At 49.5% G+C, this 18,569-nt stretch overlaps 2 protein-coding genes across 6 annotated transcripts in view; one reads left to right on the top strand and one right to left on the bottom strand.

The window, feature by feature from the left end:
• Positions 1-1,349, top strand: part of EPHA1 (EPH receptor A1) — a 33,825-nt gene extending 32,476 nt beyond the window's left edge. The window contains exon 18 of the mRNA XM_054269684.1: positions 233-1,349. Within this exon, the coding sequence (XP_054125659.1) occupies positions 233-311 (79 nt within the window). The 3' untranslated portion in view covers positions 312-1,349. The remainder of the gene's footprint in view (positions 1-232) is intronic.
• Positions 1,350-4,760: 3,411 nt separating this feature from the next.
• ZYX (zyxin) overlaps positions 4,761-18,569 on the bottom strand; it is a 29,079-nt gene continuing 15,270 nt past the window's right edge. For 2 of the 5 annotated variants that reach the window (XM_054270087.1, XM_054270088.1), the window contains exons 2-9: positions 13,534-13,794; positions 9,660-9,859; positions 7,772-8,278; positions 7,326-7,467; positions 7,072-7,241; positions 6,736-6,914; positions 6,355-6,475; positions 4,761-5,958 (exon numbers count right to left, since the gene is read on the bottom strand). In XM_054270087.1, coding sequence (XP_054126062.1) covers positions 5,848-5,958; positions 6,355-6,475; positions 6,736-6,914; positions 7,072-7,241; positions 7,326-7,467; positions 7,772-8,278; positions 9,660-9,859; positions 13,534-13,783 — 1,680 coding nt within the window. In that variant the 5' untranslated portion in view covers positions 13,784-13,794 and the 3' untranslated portion in view covers positions 4,761-5,847. Of the gene's footprint in view, positions 5,959-6,354; positions 6,476-6,735; positions 6,915-7,071; positions 7,242-7,325; positions 7,468-7,771; positions 8,279-9,659; positions 9,860-13,533; positions 13,795-14,254; positions 14,329-17,042; positions 17,191-17,474; positions 17,493-18,569 lie in introns of those variants that run through there. The other 3 variants (XM_054270089.1, XM_054270086.1, XM_054270085.1) reach the window with 3 other exon arrangements.

The following is an 18,569-nucleotide window of genomic DNA, read 5'->3' as shown; positions in this document are numbered from 1 at the left end:
CCATGAGGTAGAAGAGGTCAGTTGACTGGGTGGGCAGAGATAGTCAGGGGAGGGCAGGAATATCTAGAAGTTTCTTCCCTCTAGAGAAAAGGTAGGTGCACTAGGAGGCACTGAGGAAAAGGAAGCTGTCTGAACTAATGCTTGGTAACTGTTTCTGCCCTTACCCCCACCCTTGTCCCTAAGGAACAAGAATAGCTATTCATTTTTTCCTTTCTTTTCCCATTTCCTTCAGGGACTTGAAACAGATGGGAGTGTCACTTCCAGGCCACCAGAAGAGGATCTTGTGCAGCATCCAAGGCTTTAAGGAGTGATCAGTCGTTGCATTCTTAAGCTTGAAAAATGCCCATCCTTACCAGATATCACTTGGAATCATTCCTATGGCAATTGCTTCCAAATGAGTGACTGGACAAGCAAAGCAAAACAGCCAGAACTGAAAAAGCTCGTGAGGCAACACCACCTGCTCTCATTTCTGTTCCCCCTTGCTTTAGCTCTACAGCAGCCATCAGTATGTTTCAGAGCACTGGTCTTAGAAAATATTCTGTTTTCTGCAGTCCACTTTGTGCAGGACTAAGTGGGCCCTGTAGTCCTCATACTGGAGTTTCAGACCCTCAGTACATCACATGGAATACAAAGTGGGTGGAGGGTGGTGGATAATGTTTTAAATTGGAGATGAGGGCTCAAGATAGACTGGGACATTCAGGGAGCAGGCACAAGAATACAGACAGGTAGAAACAGGGCTCATGCACTCCTTGGCATACATTCCTTCTCACTTCAGCACCTTTCTGTCTTTCTTATTTTGCATCAGGAACAAACTATTCAGTCTTCACAAGGCTGCTGGTAAGGCATATATTTTTTTAATGCAGTTGTTCTTGCCTGAACACCATCCTGTGGTGTACTTTTTTCTTTGGAGGAGAAACTGGGAGTAGAAGCACACCCCGCAGTAACTTGTGTGATCACATCACCTCAGCATGTTGCTGTTTTGCACACGCACACTTCAGTGGGGACATTTACATCTCTCCAATCTGCTTAATACCTTTTCTTATGCCGTGGACAGAAAACCCTATACATTTCCATTTTTCTCTGCCCCTTTTTGAAAGAGACACTAGTCTTGTTTGGCTGGAATAGGGTATTTGTAACAGAAAAATGTGTAGGTGGTCTGTCTTACTCCTTCTCTGTGGAGGAAATGTTATTATTTATCAGATCTCAAGACAGTTATAGTCTGTAAATAATATTTTGTAAATAAACCTGTGGCAGAGCAGGGTGTGTTGGAATTCTTTGGCTTATTTCAAATGTGATTGAGACCTTTAGCATACATATCATGAGTCCCAGCAGGGTCCTTACATACATGTTTAGTTGTTTGAGCCAATGGTCTTTGTCCATTTAACTGCAGATGTAACATGGAAGTGCAATTGCATTAGGATTAAAGGATACCTTTGCAGCTGATCACTTCAGATTTGTTTTTCAACCCATTTGCAGGCATATCTTTCTGAGTCCATTGTTTTACAGATCCTGTGATTATTCCTAAATCATAAATATTAGCAACTACTGCTGTGCTTGATGAAATACATGTGAGTAGTACTTCTTTCTCCTGCAGATTAGACTGTCCAGGAGAAAATCTCAGGAACATCAGTGAGAATTTTTCTTTCTCCCACTCGGGAAGAGTAGCTACCTCAAGATTTCTTTTTCAAGTCTAGGTTGGTGAAGGTGAGTGCTACACATTCAGCAATGTGACTTGCTAGAGATAACAGTGTTTCCATAACTGTATAGTGCTCTAAATTCTTAAGGCTATAAATTAACAGTGCTGCTTCTGGGAAGGCCTTGCTTAACCATAGGTGACAGGAGGGCTAGGAAGCAGAGATCCAAAGAACTGCAACCTGATGCAAGAAAGCTGGTTTCCATTCAACACAGACCATGGCTACTCAAGTCACTGTAACTATAGCAAGAGAGAGAGCTGAAAAGCAAAGCTCTGAGTTTTTAGTAGTTTTTAGTATTAGTTTTTACTCAGCTCTAGTTTTTAGTATCAGTCTTAGCAATAGATGTCTTTAACATCAAGTACAGGTAGTCAGTAAAGTTGCTACCTGGCAGATACCCAGGCTAGCAGATAAGCCCTGATGAGGCTGACACAAGATTATGAGCTTGTGTCACGCACATGTAAACTTTGGCTTGTCACTGCAGGTGATAGGGAAGTGGGAGTGGTTGATCCATCAGGTACCTGTGCTGCCACACAGAGGCACCTTAACAGAGGGGAGAAATGAGAAGAGAGGAAGAGAGGAGATTCAGGAAGTTGAACCAAGGGAAAGGCAGAGCCTCACGACTGGGGAGAAATAGTCACGGGCGCCAGTACAAGCTGGGGACTGGAAGGCAACTTTGGAAGAAAGGACTCGCTGGTTATTGTGAACAGCAAGTTGCACCTGAGCCCTTTAGCAAAAAAAGACAACAGCACCTGGGCTGCATTTCAACTAATGCATCACCAGTAACTGGAAGGAGGCAATTATTCCTCTTCATTTAAGCATTGGTCAGACACCTGAAGTGATGTGTCCAATTTTGGGGTTCCCAGTACAAAAAAGGATATAAACTTAATGGAGCTAGTCCAGTGAAAAGCTACTGTGGTTTTGAAGGGATTAGAGCATCTGACAAACAGGGAGAGGCTGAGAGAGCTGGAAGCTGTTCAGCCTCAAAAGAAGAATGTTTGGGTGCTTTTATCATTGTGTATAAATACCTGATGGGAGTAAAAAAGGAGCCAGACACTCCTGAGTGGTATCCAGCAAAAGAAGCAGCTGTGAGAACACACCAAAATGCAGTACATTCTGTTTGAAGGTGAGAAAAACTTACTGTGAGAGTTGTTAACACTGGAACAGATTATCCAGATCTCGTCCTTTAAGGTATTAAAAAGCAACCTGCTGTGGTTGACCCTGCTCTAGGCAGGGAGGTCCCTTCCAACTTCAAGTGTTAGAAGCTGCTGAATCAGCTGGCCTGGTAGTGAAAAGGCTGTTCAGTTCCATGTCCTCAGGGTACAGCCAGTAGCAAGCCTGAGCATGTATTCCCAATAGGCAGTCATGCACAGAAAATCCCCAAGTCTATAATGGGTGCACGTCTATAAACACACACACCGTGCATGACTGGCCGGAGGCAGAGAACATAGCAGACATGCAAGCACAGCACAGCCTAATCCTCTTCCCAGCTCTGGCTGATCAGGATGAACCTGTTAGAGGGAAACACATACAAGTACACAATGGATCCCTCTAGTGCCCAAGACCAACCATCCTGCAGCTGGATCCAAGCCCTGGAGCCTGAGCTGCTCTCCTCAGTTGCTAGCACCAGGATAAGCAAATCCTCAAGGCCTGCAGCCCATGCAGACATGCACACACACACACACCGAGCCCTCCAGGAGTTAGCCTTAGGCATTGGCTCTACCCAGCAGCTGGCTCCAGGACTCCCTGGTCTCCCAGTGTCCTCACACTCAGGTGCAAATTCTCTTTCAGCTGGTCTCCAGACCCACGAGTGGCTCCCAAGAGCTTGAGCAGCTCACTCCCACACGTCTTCACAGCATTTAGCCAGACCCACAGCCATACCACGTCCTGGCTCTCAAATCTCTTACCTTACACACTAGCTACTCTGACTTGGCTGGCAGCAACACAAGGACATACACACCCACACAGGATACATGCACTCAGGTCTGTCCAGTTGTTGGCATTCAGATCCACTTGCACTGAACAGATCCCATACAGAGTACAACAAAAATGCTACTATGAAGGCAGGACAGATTGCACTGATGACACACAGGGCATGGCCAGACAAGTGTACTGTGTACGTGCAGCCACCTCCCCCTGTGCCTTCTTCCTGTCAGTTTTTCCCCATGGCACTTCCCATCCTTGATCACTCCTGTTTCCTGCCTTTGATCTCCCCCCTACACAACCCATGCCCCTCAGAGGGGAAACTTCCCTTTAACCCACAAGGTAATCCCATCCTATTGACTCCACTGGATAGGTCTCCTACCCGGACACCAAGGCTATGGTGCTCTGATAGTTCTGGGAGGAGCAGAATTACTGCTTCTCTATCCCAGCACTGTTCTTCCCTGCACTCCTTGGTGTTTGTGGGCACAAACTTTTGATAACATGGTCTAGAAACAGCCTCTCACAGAAATGCCTACAAACTAGCAACAACTACAGTAAGAAAAATAAATGGATGATTTATTCTCTACTCATTCTACAGAAAACATCAAGACATTTACTGGATCAATTTACAAGGAGTCATTAAAGATCTTCCCCAAACTGGCAAGAGATCAAGAGTAGGTTTCAGGTCTCTGAAGTGTAGAAACATTGGTGCTTACCACAAAGAGAAGTTTCATCTGCAGGGACCATCACAATACCATGCTTAGAACCATAAACCACAAACACTTTCTGAGGGGCAATAGTTAGGGACAAAGCAAACAAAGTGCACTTTTATTACAATCCACTTCCATCTCACTGGAATACCCATCTCTGAGTGATATGTAAAGCAGACTACAATATTGCTGTACTGAACTGCAGTCTTGCACTGTTTTAAACAAGAGCTACTCTTCAGGTACAGAAAATAGAAGTCTGGAAAGGAGACCAAGAGGTGGAGAGAGAAAGGCCACGTTCAGACTCCTGCTCTCTGGGAGGCTGGGTGGAATAGCCTTATATACATTTGGCAATGTATAAAAAAGCTGTGCAATGGCAGTTCTACTGCCAAAGACAGCAAACTCCCATGGGTGGCTGAACAAACACAGCAGACACAGGTTAATGGAAAAAACCCACACATTTTATTGAACGCAAACAGTGGTTGGACAGTGCTGTTATTCAAAATGTTTGTTCAGTTTGAGACAGTTTCTAGTTCAGGAAATGGGGCTCGGTGCAGTAACGCTCAGAGCCAGACAGTACATTGCAATTACAAATTACACTGCGGCTTTCACTGACAGCAGTGAAAGAAACCCTACTGGAACAGAAGACATTCCTCAGTCTGCTGAATCCTCATCCACGCACTGAGACGCCTCCTCACCATGTGCTGCCCGTCCTTCTGACGGCCTCTATTTGTAAACATGCATTCTTTGGACTGCTTTGCTACTCTGGTTCCCAGCCTGGCTGTCCAGAAACCACACTGGGAAACAATTCATTTTGGGAAGGGGAAGAAGATTTTTTTTTTTAAAAAGCTTCCAAACTCAGAAACAGAGTAGTATTTCAAACACTGCCAGTTTAATCTGGCTAAGGGAAAAAAAGACAAGACAGTTACCCAGTAAAATCCATTAGAGACAAAAAAGCTATAGCAGGTTAGCTTTTTCCAGCAACAGTAACAGATTCCCACTACTTTATGCCTCCACACTCTAACCCAGGTGAGGGAGCAGGCAGAGGAAGACATCCTGATAATGAGGTGTCACAAGATATAAAATGAAAGACAGAAGTGGTGCCAAGATGCAGGCTTCCACCTTCTCAAGTCAAATCATCGTTCTTGGCTCCATGGAACTGAAGAATGCTCTCAGCCCTTCCCAGCACCTGCCACCAGGCCCTTCTTGCTTCTTCCACCAGGAGGTGGTGGAGGGCTGATCTTTCTCCTCCAGAGTCTTGAGGGAACAGCGATTGTGCACTCACCTTGATGACAGCCCCCAGCCTGGGATACGCTGTGGCCAGGAAGCGGTGGCAGAAGAGGTCCTTTCTTGGTGGGTGTGCAGAGTGAAGTCTAGGAGCAGTGAATCCTACATGAGTGAAAAACTGTGCTGGTACAGTCTCCATTGGTAGCAGTCTGCCTTGTCAGGCAGAGGGGTAGGACAATTGCAGGGAGGGGAGGAGTACTGAGTGCGGGGGTCTCGAGGGAATGCCCCCTCCGAGCTCCTCAGCGCGCTGTTTTGGCACGGACGGTGTGACACTTGATACACAGCACGTGCCCATCCAGAGGAAAGCACCCATTCTCGTCTGCCTCAATGGACAAGGGCTTCCCACAGTCCTAAACAGGTAAAGAAGAGGAAGCTCAGTGACAGCCAAGAACAGGGTGAAGGCATTCAAGGACATAAGAAATGCCCCCACAGGGTCAGGATCGCTCGCAGCCCACTGCTCTGTCCCTGGTGGTGCTAATGGAAGATGCTGTTTTGAGGGGAGAGCAATCCCAGCAGGTTCCCCCCCGATAAAACAGCTGATGTATTGGGGTGTTAGGGAATGCAACAACCCTGCACAGTCCCTGTATTCATTCCTGTGAATGTCTAATCTTTTTCTGAACATGCTTCAAAAACATTCCAGATTCCTTCAAAACAACTTCAGTGTTGGGTCAGCCTAGACAACAAAGGTGTCCAGTTGCTGGTGATGGGCACAGGAAACATGGGAGGAATGGGGCCACCAGGCTTACCTCACACTTGTAACATTTCATGTGGAAATTTTTCTCCAGTGCAACAACACGCACTGTCTCATCCTTTCCAGGCTCTGGCATGATAGGTTCACTACAGACTGAGCAGCGTGGAGCATACTTCCTGCAACACAGAACCATGGAGGAGACCATGACCACCATGGTGACATTCAAGGGAGGATTCTCAGTGCAGTTCAGCGGCATTAGCAGCAGAGGAATAATAAATGTTTAGGTGGAAAGACATCTTCATACTTTGCTGACTCATTTTTAACTTCATGTCTGACAGATGACATGGGCAACCCACCCCCACGCTGCAGCAAAGAGAAGCAGGTGTGAGGGAATCTGCCCTCTCTCATACACAACATGCACATGCTCTCTCCATACCTGTGGTAGTCATCCACACAGTGAGGCTGGTTGGACTGGTCCACAATGAAAGAGGTCCCCTCCAGGGGGGTATGGCACATCACGCAGGTAAAGCACTGGGGATGGTATGAGTTTCCAGTGGCCTTCAGCATCCGGTCTGTGATGGTCTGCTTGCAGACACTGCACTTCTCCAAGGTGCTCTGAGCCCAAAGAAAACAAGTAAGACACATGAATCCAATCTGCCACCCCTGTGAGGCGACACCACAGAAAGCAAAGATGGAAGGAGGAAGGGAAAGCAAGACAGAACAACCATAGTGAGCTCAGTTCCCTCCAGCAGCTTTCACCCCAGTGACTCACAGCATAGCAGTCCTCGCAGAAGGGCTTCTCATCCACATTGTAGAACTGCTGCCCCTGCAGCTGCTTCTCACACTTGAAGCAGGTGAAGCATTCCACGTGGAAGAGGCGGTCCAGGGCCCTCACAGCTGGCTGGGTTCGTGACAGGGGCTTCCGGCAGAAGCCACAGAGCTCTGTCAATGGAAGAGGAAAGGGATCAGGAGAGATGAAAACCCATCACAGTCTTGATCCTACTGCTGTCCATTCAAAGCACACACCAGAAGTTGCAGCCTCTGCTGGGGGTGGATGCTCCATATCCTTCATTAGTCTCTGGGTCAACTTCTCCAGCTCTTCTACCTCCTTCATTGTCAGACAGGAATTCCCCCTAGGTGGGTCTGCACTGGAACCTGTGGGTCTATGCTGCAGGAAGAGGAAACATTAAATCCCAAAAGACAGACTCCCTCCCACCTTGTCCCTAATTAACCTATTTCCCCAGCCTGTACAGGTCCTCCCTGTTCATCTCTAGGAACAATCTGCCATCCAATGTGCTTGATTCTTCCCACCTTCACATGTCCTACCCCTCTGCACTACAACCTCCATAGTTACATCTCTCCTTCAGAGGGGTAACAGCCTCCCACAGCCTGGGCAGATCCACCCTCATCCTCCCAGTTTCACTCCCAGTGTGCCTGCCCAAAGACACCAGTCCCAGGGCTCTTTCCCTCACCGTGTCTCTTGCAGCAGCAGGCTGTTCTGTTGGGCGTGGCTTCTCCTGCACTTGGGGTTTTTCCCTCTGCTGGGCATAGGTGAAATTGGGGGGCTGTGGTCGAGAGGAGGGGCCTGAAGGTGAAGGGGCTGTGAACTGAGTCTGAAGGGAGGTAGGGTATCTTGTAGAATTTGAGGGAGCCATTGGAACATTGTCACCTGATTTGGACACAGACTTAGGAGAGCCAGCAACAGAAGATGGGGTGAATTTAGGGGCAGGCTGAGCAGAAGGGAGAGAAGAGGGTGGAGGGACTGGTGCCTGGGGCTCCTTGCGTTGCTGTGGGGCTGCCCATGGGGTTGGGGTGGGGTTCAAATCCACCCCAGGGGGCTTGAAAGGTGAGCTTCCACTTGGCTTTGGCGTGAATTTGGAAGGAAAGGAAGGAGGAGCATCTTTGGGTGCAGATGGTATTTCCACAGGGGCTTTTGGGGCCAATGGTTTCTCCAGAGAACCTGTGGATCCCGGAGTTATCTGTAAAGAGAAGCAGCAGAGAGAAAACAGGCAGGTATCAGCAAGGTGGAAGAGAAAATATGCCATCTATAGCAGTGAATCAGCCAGCAGCTATCCCAGGCCCAGAACGTGAGGGGTTTCCACACTGACATGTTTAGCAATACTGACAAGTTGCAAGATCCACATTTTCCAGTCCTTCACCAACACCTCCATGCTATGGTTTATCCACATATTTTAATCTTCAGTAGCATCTTTCTCACTACCTCTGCTCAGCAAACCAGGCACCTCCTCTTCTACCTGCAACACTCTGGACAGCTCACCCGGGATTTGAAGGGGTCATTCTTCTCCATGTCATCCAACATTACAGACAGTGATTCAATCTCAAGATCAACGCTGCTCATCTTGCCACGTACCTACACAGCCATCCGTGAGGAAAAAGGGAGCAGAGCATGTTACAGGACCAGCCACAGAAATGGGTGTATTATTTCTTTCCAATAGCATATTTTGATACTTTGGACTTTGGTACAGATCTGCTCCTTGCTTTGAATGGATAAAAAGCTGGCGAGGACGAAGAGGACACAGTCTCAAAGGTCTACCAACAGTGGGAAAATGCACAGCCCAAGGAAGCTCTCAGATTTAGGTGGGAAAAGACATCCGGACATCTGTAGCCCAACACTCTGCTCACAGCAAGGCTAATTCCAAAGCAACACCAGGCTGCTCAAGGCCTCACACAGATGATTTCACAGCACTGTCAATGATGCAGGTTCCCCAGTCTTTCTAGCACATGTGCCAGCAATGAGCCACCCTTGGAGTGGAACACTGTTTTCTTCTGTCCAAGGGGAACTTCCCTTGCCACTTCTGTCCATTGTCCCTTGTTGTGCTTGAGTAAGAAGAATCTGTCTTCTCTCCAGCCCTCCTTTAGGTATTGCAGACTCCAGCCAGACCTCTGCCTTGGCAGCCTCTTCTGCTCCAACCCCAAAGGCTGCTGTGACCTTTCACTGGATTGCATCTCAATCAGTATTCCAGAGGGGTTAATACACGGAAGAGCCCGACCGGATGCAGTCCTCCAAGATGCAGCCCCACCAGCACAGAAGGGAGGAGTATTCACCATCCTTGTCCTTCTCTCCCAGGTGCAGCCCAGCGTGTGGCTGGCCTTCACTGCCACAAGGGAGCATTGCTGGCTTGCATTCAACTCTCTGTCCACAGGGAACCCCAGGTCCTTCCCCTCAGAGCTGTGGCCCAGCCAGCTGACCCTAACCTGTGCTGATCCAGTGGCTGGTAGCATTTCCTGCTTTCCCAGGTTCTCAGGGCTTCCTGCTGCTGAGCTCAGACAGTAGCGAGAAGCTGTCTCACCTCACAGAGCATCACACACACACACCACACTTCCTTGGACCTCACTCACCTGTGGGGCAGGAACCTTGCTCAGAGGTCCTTCATCAAACATTGGTGGAGGAGGAGGAGGTGGAGAAGGAGGAGAAGGAAAAGCTTCATCTGGGGCTGGTGGAAAAGGCTCTTCAAAGGGTGGTGGGGGTGGTGGAAATGCACAGTTTGAGGAGAAGCTTGCATCCTCTCCAGGTGGAGGAGGAGGTGGCAGTGGCAGGTCTGTGAGGAAGAATGAGAATAAAAGCGACTTCAGATCATCTTACTCCTAGACAGGAGGGTTCCTGAAGGTATTGCAGCAAGCAGGACCATAGAATCACAGAATGGCTTGGGATGGAAGAGACCTTAAAGAATATCTAGTTCTGGCCTGACTCCTATGAGCAAGGACACCACTCACTAGATCAGGATGCTCACCCATTCAGTGTGAGCTTGAACACTTCCAGAAATGGAGCATCCACCTCTCTGGGCAACCTGCTCCAGTGCCTCACCACCCTCTGAGTAAAGAATTTCTTCCTGACATCTAATCTAAACCAGCCCTCTTTCAGTTTAAAACTCCTGTCGTTTTACTATCTGTGCACATAAAATCTTCATCTCCCCTCACCTGTCCCTAAGATAGTAGAAGGACACAATATGTTCTCCCCAGAGCTTTCTCTTCTGTAGGCTGACAAACCTCAGCTCTCTCAGGCTACCTTCCTAAAAGAGGCGCTCCCATCCTTGGATCAGCTTTGTGGTCTCCTCTGTATTCTCTCCAACAAGTCCACGTCTTTCTTGGGCTGAGGACCCCAGGGCCAGAAGCAGCATTCCAGGTGGGGTCTCACAAGAGTGGAGCAGAGAGGCAGAATCCCTCTCCCATCTGCTGGTCACACCCTTTTCGATGCAGCTCAGGACTCCATCAGCCTTCTGGGCAGGGAGTGCACATTGGTTCCCCTGTACCAATGGGATCATGGCACCCATCAAGGACAGCTGAACTCCACTGGCTGTTTTTCACCTTGTCCAAAGGTAAAAATGATTTTCATAATCATTTAATCTGTCCTCAGTAGCTGCTGTTACTAGTCACTGGGCAGAGTTGTTGTATATTTGGGAAACATATCTTGCTATGCTCTTTGTCTCATTCCTTCCTCATTTGTCTCATTTGCTCCTTGTCTCGCTCCTTGGTCCTCAGCACACCCTTCTCTTGCCAGTAACTGGCTCAGGTTACTGAACACAGGGTAGCAAACATGGAATGCCAGTGGACAACCCAGGACACCCTTACTTTGTTTTCACACAAAAATAAGCTGGCATCTCCCAGCAGCATAGTAAGCACTACAAGAAACAAGTGGGGGGAAAAAAAGCAAGCTGGGCCAACTACGCCTTATGTGTATGAACAATCTTTGAAATTCCTTTGTTTTTCTGGGGGGTAAAACCAGCTTTGATTTTTGAAGCTAGTATGTCTTCACACTCAACAAACATTATGACACGAGAAATTTTCCAAAACCCTTTTAAGCAGGCTGAAAGGCACCAGAGCACCTCAGTTTTCTAAAAAAGCCCACTGCTTCTACCTATTCCTATTTGCCAAAGATGCGTAACAGGCAAAACCAACCATTTTCTACTACAACACGGACAAATAAACATGAATCCTCTTCCCTTCACCATGTAGGGAAGAAAGCATCCTCTTATCAACCACACAGCAAAGAACATTGAAGATGAGGAGGTGGAACTTCCACATGCCTTCTTCCAGACACCCACCTCTCTTCCCAGCTAGCCCCAATGAGCAGTAGGGTGAAAGACCAAACTTTTCACTGCAGCTACTCCAAGTGCAGCTTTTACCAGCAGTAACCAAATAGTCTCATCTTTATATCCAGCTGTTGTCAACAGGCTTTATAAGGACTTCTCATCTGTAACCTAAGGGAGACGATACTGCGCTTTTAGAAAACGAAAGGCAAAATCTTATTAGCCTGTGGAATGCATAAACTGCCCTGGTATGCAACACCTCCTCCAAGCAAGCCTTCTTGTGCTGCAGAAATTCTGCTGGGGGAGGGAGTAATACTATGTTGGGTTTTTTTCTTTGAAATTACAGTTTGGGATCAAGCTTGTACGTGCTTGCCTTTTGGTTTATCGAAACCATAAGAAACAAAACCCTGATCTGCTGTCACATTGTTCCAGATGCACTAAAAGCCTGTTTTATGAATTATTCACAGGATAAGAAAGTTCCCCATGAAGTTGTTACACCAGATTTACAGAGTAATCAATACTAAATATTCCTACAGCAATACTAACTCAGCCATCCTATCATTTAAGACAGTCCAACTGCTACAGCTCTGTATCATACTACATTTGTTTGGGGAATGTGTAAGAAAGGCACAGAAGGACTGAAGATATGCACCAGAGAAGGACCAAATCAGATGCATTTCTCTCATGACTGAGTTTTGGTGGCTCATCTGTACTTCAGCTGTCTTGCTGGCAGTCCTTACCGAATGATGACACAGCAGGTTATGACAAATGGTTCTTCTGCTACATTTTCTGTCCAGTTACTCCATAATGCCCACTTTAACAACAGGAGAAGCAGAGCAAGTAACACCTAACACTCCACTCATACTGTATATTGAAAAGTAAATTTTAACATCCATCCATCTACTTCAGGCAGTATTTGTGTCAGTTTGAGACCTTCTGACAGACACATCCCTAATCCAGACAACTACAGCAGAAAATGATAAGTCCTAAAACGGGACCTTGGTTTCCACAGACAGAAAATTCCAGCCAAGAACATACAAGAAATACACCTTGCTGTTACAATTTTAGGAGGCAGAAGCATCAGCATGTCCTTGTGACTTCAGAAATGGGAAAAATGGCTTAATCACTCTTCTCCTGCAAGCACAGGACCAGTCTTCCTACCATCAGGTCAGCTGCCCACCAACTTAGCACACTAACCTGGAAAATATCAGTGTTGCAAGTCCCTGCTAAACAGTGAAAGAAAAGAAATTTAAACCAGCAGCTAGCATTCTCTGAACATGTGTATCCTGACTGAGGCACACCCTTTACTTGACAGAGCCTTGGGGAAATAGACAGTATCAAGCATTAGCAAACAGTCCCTACAGAAATTTCTAGTGGCCCCATGTTGATCAAACGTTCAAACTACAGAGTAACACCACCAGCCTCTAAACTGCATCTAAAAGGACACAAAACCAACCAAGCAACAAAACAAGGAACAAAAAAACCCCACTGTACCACTGCAGGAAACAAAAAAAGGCCACACAAAAAAAGAAAGAAAGAAGTAAGAAAACCACAGTGAAACAAGAAGTCCCTCTACACAGGAAAACCCAACCCAAACCACTAGGAAAAAGTACCAACTGTACAAGCCATACAAACTAAACTCTGAGTCTCGCTTCCTGTTTATCATCCCTGCCACTATTTTTTCACGCAATTATTTCTCCCTCTCTTTTCCAGCATCCAAGGTGACAATTGCAGAGTCCACAAGAAGGACAGTCAGAGATAACCAACTTATTGGTTAAGTTAAGAGCTGGGACCAATCAACAACAAGGAGAACAGAGTGATTCATCACTATCAGGGTCAACTTCTCTGCAACATACTTGCTCTCAGACACGCTGGCCAAAAACTGACTGCAATTACACAACTGTGCACCCAGGGAATACTGTGAAAAATCCACTGCATCCCTCCTCCAGCACCAGTGCAGTGCAGGACAGCCTGCCCCCTCCTTTCCTAATGGAGACACTATGTACTTTGAGACCTCTTTCCAATCCATTTGTCTCCTTATGGAACCTCCTAGCCTCCACAGCAAGAATATCCATCCCTTACAGCAGTTATGGCCTCTGTTCTCATATTCAGCCCAGCCCTACAAACCTCCCACCCTGAGAAGTCAGAAATGCATATACACATCTGCCATGCCAGCCTTGACCTACCTTCTGCCAGCATGGACACGGGTGGCAATGGAATCTCCCCCACCTTCCCTATCTGAGCACGCTGGGCACCAGGACCAGGAGGTGGAGGCGGCGACGACTCTGATGCACCTCCAGCCTTGAAGGGGTTCACCTTGGGCTTAGGGGCAACCACAGGTGCAAACTTCTTCTGTGGGTTGTAGAAGGAAGGCGTAGAAATGTTGATGCTGACTGTGGACGTCATGCGGGTCCCTGGGGCACCTGGGGAGGCCATCTTCTCTGCACCTGGCAGGAGAAAAGAGGGAGGAAACCTACATGAAATCATCCTTGGGCCAGAGTGGAAATTAATCGAGAAGAGTACGTGAAACAAAGGGATAGAGGAATTTAACTCAGGCCAGAGGCTGAGGTGCCTGAGCAGCGCACTTACAAGACCAGCACAGGAAAAAGGAAGAACAGAAACTGCAGACAGCTCGAATGAGCCATCACACTTCACCATTTCAACTCAGGATGGCATTAACCACAAATGGGTTCTTGCAACAGAGAAAACCCAGATTTCCACTGCACTGCAGCCCTGCACCTGTGGTGACCCGAAGGAGGGTGATCCCCCGCACCCCAAAGGATGCCCCCAGAAGAGGAATCAGCCTTTCCTGTCCCCCTTTACCCGATAACGCCAGCCGGCTCCTCTCGAGCTCAGCCTGTGGCAGCGGCAGCAATGCCCCTCTCCCCCGGCACCCCGCACCTTTACCTCCAGGCCCCTCCATGCCGCCGGAGCCGCACGGCCGGGCGGGAGAGGCTCTCCGGAGCTGGGCGATGCCAGCCTGTGTCTCCTCCCGCCCCGGCCGGGCTCCGCCGCCCGCTCGCCCCGCCCCCGCCAGGAAGCGCTCCCCGGATGCCGCCGCCCCCCGCCCGCGGGGCCGAGCCCCGGACCCAGCGAGGGCAGGGTGCCCGGCCGGGCCGGCTGTGAGGGGAACGGGGCTGTCCGAAGACAGGCGCATCCCTAGGGCTGCCCCGGTCCCGCGATCCAGGCCAGCAAGCTCACCCGTGCTAGAAGCCCCCACGGAGCCAGACGCTTTGTTGTAAAGCCTGGCATGCCCACAGCCCTCCTAACACCCCAGCACAATAGGGCTGCCGTCAGCACAGGGGCTCCGTGCCAGCTTTCCGCGTTGGCATGTCCGAATCAGCGCCCCTCCGCGCTGCCGGCCTCTGCCTCGGACAATAACAGCTGCTGCCACAGACAGCCCTGGTGCCACAAACATCCGCCCGGCCCCGATAACCCCTGGCTGCTGCTAAGAACTGCCTGCCCCGTCCTAAGCGCTCCCACGGCTCGGTGCAGTGTGGCACAATACAGCAGCAACCTGTCCCAGCCTCCCCAGGTCACAAGCGTGTGGCAACACAGACAAACAAAGTCCATGCTGCTGAACCTTTCCTTCCCTTTGTGCGGTGCTGATAAGATGCATACTTGGACAACTCTTCTGGGAGTTTCGAAAGGAGAATGAGGCCCCAACAATAAGCAGGAGCCAAAAAGCTGTGCTGAGCATTCCCCCTGGATTCAGAATTGGAAAGGGCCAAGGCAGAAGAGTAATTAGCAAGGTCTGTCCTCATTCCTCCAAACTTTTAGGGGTCATCAGACTTGCCAGTCAGAAGGGATTGACCAACTCCCTTCCATTCTGCAGTTCAGAAGCTGTTAAAAACACCTCCAGCCTTTCTTTAGAGACTTTTGCCTCCTACTCCATTATTTCACTAGGGTGTAATGAACCACTTGGCAGTAGCTCTACCAGATTAGACAGGATTATGAGCAGAACACTACAGTGACAATGTCACTTCTCATCACGGGGTTAGTCAACACAGTCTGAGGACAGTGGCTGCTTCACAAAACAACCCACTGGCTTTGCAACCAGCAGCTGCCATGTCCCTGAACCCAAAGCAGCCCATTTCCCGGTACGCTGCGTCGCACTTAGGGCACTTGCTGCTCAGGGCTGTCTCCACCCAGCAGCTGCCCCTGCTCATCCTCACTGCTGGCTATCAGTCCACCCACACAGACCAACCCGGCTGAGAAAGCTTGGCCTTGCAGAGAGTCACCCCCTCCAGCCCTGGGGTGCTGCCAATGCCATCTAAGCCTTACCAGAAACACACAGCTCACACAGGTCCTGTGGCGCAGTGTGGGAGAGCTGTGGGAGAGGGAGTGTCACGCCAACAGAAGTAATCTCAAATCTTTCTCATCCTCACATTTACCCGGAGGGGAGAGATTTTTCTACCTGCTCTAACAGCATTTAGGATGACTCAAGTGGAGCTATGAAGAAAGATGCCCCCAAAGGCCAAAGTCAGGATACCTAAGTTGACTCATACACCTTTTCTTTCTGACAGCAGGAAGAAGTAGGAGAACCAAGGGACACCTCCTTAAGCAAGAGGGTCAATTCCCAGGACTCATGGTGGGTCTGCCACCTGTTATACGTCTAGACAGCTTTCACTTTGATGCCATGACACCACTCTCAACAGCTCTGCTCCTTTCCTGGGGTAGCAAAAGCAGGAGGAACCTGAAGAAGCAGACAGTCAAGTGACATTTTTCACTTCTGTTGGTAAGAGCAGTTTGGCTGCAGCCACGCTGGAAGCCCCTACAGCTGCACACATCACATCTGCACTTCTCCATCGGCCAACTTCCTCCCAACTGAGGGGAGTCAGAGGGGAGAAAAAAACCCCAAAACAAAAAGCCCCCACCAAAACAAAAAATCCCCACAAACAAACAAGAATATTAAGAACAGATTAAACGGATTCACGAGTTATGCTGCTTTTCATCCGGAGAGTTCTCCCAGCCTGCCCCGAAGTTACAAAGCTTCAAAGAGAGCAAAGTCTATCAGCTATGCAAGCTGCAAGGTAAAGCCTCGGAGCAACCGGGCTGGGGGAGGGGGTTATTCGGAGCTACTAACTTCTCTCACAGATGCTGGGCTTGCCTCCTCCCTATGCAAGGGAGGGAAGAAAAACCGGGAAGGAAAATTCCAAAAAGCTATGCAAACATATTTAAAACGTTAGAAAGTTCCACGACTTTGCAAACTCTTTCTCAGGCTACTCCCAGGGAGCCAGAAACTCATAAATTAGGCAAATTTCATGCACAAAGGGCCCCAGATTCCTCTCTCGAGCACATCTGGAAAAAGGCTCGCGAGGTGTCTCGGTCATCCAAGCTCACACAAAAGAGAGCTTGTCCCGAGCAGAGCCCGGCAGCAGCACCCCCTCCTTCCCCCCCGCTGCTGGGGCTGTGCGGGAGCGCCGAGTCCACCTCCATTCCACCGGCAGGGAAGAAAAGTCACCACACACACATACATACATACATACACACACACACGCACACATACACACGAACCTGATTTTTTTTGTGGAGGGCCAAGCACCACCGCCCCACCCCGAGCCAGCACCAGGAGCGAAGGGCTGTGTCCGAGGCGCAGAGCCGTGCGGGAGGGAGCAGCAGGAAACCCGCACCCTCCGCGCCACACCAGGGGAGAGGGCAAAGGCTTTGTGCCAAGCCGAGCGAAGGGACTCACCTCAGGGGGAGCGGGAAGTGCCGCCCCGGCAGTGGCAGTAGCTGCGGCTGTCGGGGCCGGGCTGCTCGGCTGCCCCGGCCCGCCCGCCGGGAGCAGCAGCAGCGAGAGGCGGAGGAGCTGCCAAGCCCCGGCGCTTCCTCCCAACTCGCGAAAAAAGCCTCGCCCAGGCAAAGTTGTTTGACCATAAAAGGCGCGAGGCCGCGGCACAGCTGAGCTCACTCGCTGGGGAATGTGGCAATGAGGTAACGGGGGCCGGGGCTTGCCGGGGCAGCGGCCCTGGGCCCTGCCGCCGGCGGGGAGAGGGCGAGCGCTGTGCCCGCCGGCAGCCGCCGGCCAGACCCGTCTGTCGGGGTTTGCCCCGGCGCCCACCCCGGCCCGGGCCCGCTGCCTGCCCCCCGCAAGGAGAGCCCCGCTCCTCCCGCCTCGCCTAACCTTGGAGCTGCCCCTGGGCCGCGATTTCACTTCCAGTCGCTGAGCTGGATTTTGGGAAGGAATGCGGCGGCTCTGGTGAGTCAGGGTCCCTGCTGGCCTCCTCCCCGCCCGAGCCAGCTGTGAGAGCATCTGACTCACGCTGCCCCGATCTGCCAGAAATTAAAGCAAACATCAGATGACTCCACCGTGCAGAAAAGCGACTTGTTCTCCTCGTACTGGCTGCAAGGCAAACACTATTAGCTGGTTTATATCAAACACTATGCACATGAATTGCTTTGTTGGATTGCCAGCGCGGCACATCGCTTTTATTTTTATCCCAGTGCTCGCTGGGGGCTCAACCCGCTGTAGAACAGGGACAGCCTGACCCAGCCCAACAGAACGTAACTTTCAACCCCAGCCTTTGCTGCTTCTCCCTGCTTCAGAGCCTCTCACGAAGGAGGAACACCAATAAAGATATTTCCTGTGCTTTGTGCAATCATTGCAATTGACTTTGGAATCTGGCCTTACTTTCGGGGTCAATACACCTACTGTTGCAAGTTCCCTGGAGAATTACTGTATTTGGTAATGCTCAGGGGACTTGGGGCTTGTCTGCTCCCAAGACTTATCTATCAACACAGGTACCTTTCAGTACTGCTAATTTACTTGCAGGTTGAGGGAGTAAGCCACAAACCACACCAGTGACACTCCCAGTCTGCACTGCTGCAGAACTCTCACATTAGAGAGCTATGGAAAGAGATTCGTCCAAGGTTTAAATCCAGAGTAAACAAATCTTTAATTTTACGCATAAAGTTTGTACAAAGAGGTCGTATCTTTTATTTAACCAGGTGATACAATTGGGAAGTCTCTCTGAGGCATTTTCAGTGTTACATACCATTTGAAAATGCCACCCATAGCAGCGCCCAGCACTGAGCATCTCACTCCTTACACAGCTGCAACCACTGAACCACTGATCTATAGCTCTGAATTTCCTAGAGAAATATAGGTCTTCTGTGGCTGCTAAATAATCCTGTTTACTGCTGCTTTTGTAGGCATGGCATCAGTTCTTTTATCTCCCATGATTAATGCACAAAGTAATTATGTAGGATAAAGAATGTA

Source organism: Melozone crissalis, unplaced genomic scaffold (assembly GCF_028551555.1).
Source record: "Melozone crissalis strain CALT ecotype California unplaced genomic scaffold, PUWL_Pcris_2 ptg000008l_1, whole genome shotgun sequence".
Taxonomy (NCBI): Eukaryota; Metazoa; Chordata; class Aves; order Passeriformes; family Passerellidae; genus Melozone; species Melozone crissalis.
The sequence above is the reverse complement of the archived record's forward strand: the minus strand, read 5'-3'. Positions and strand labels throughout refer to the sequence as shown.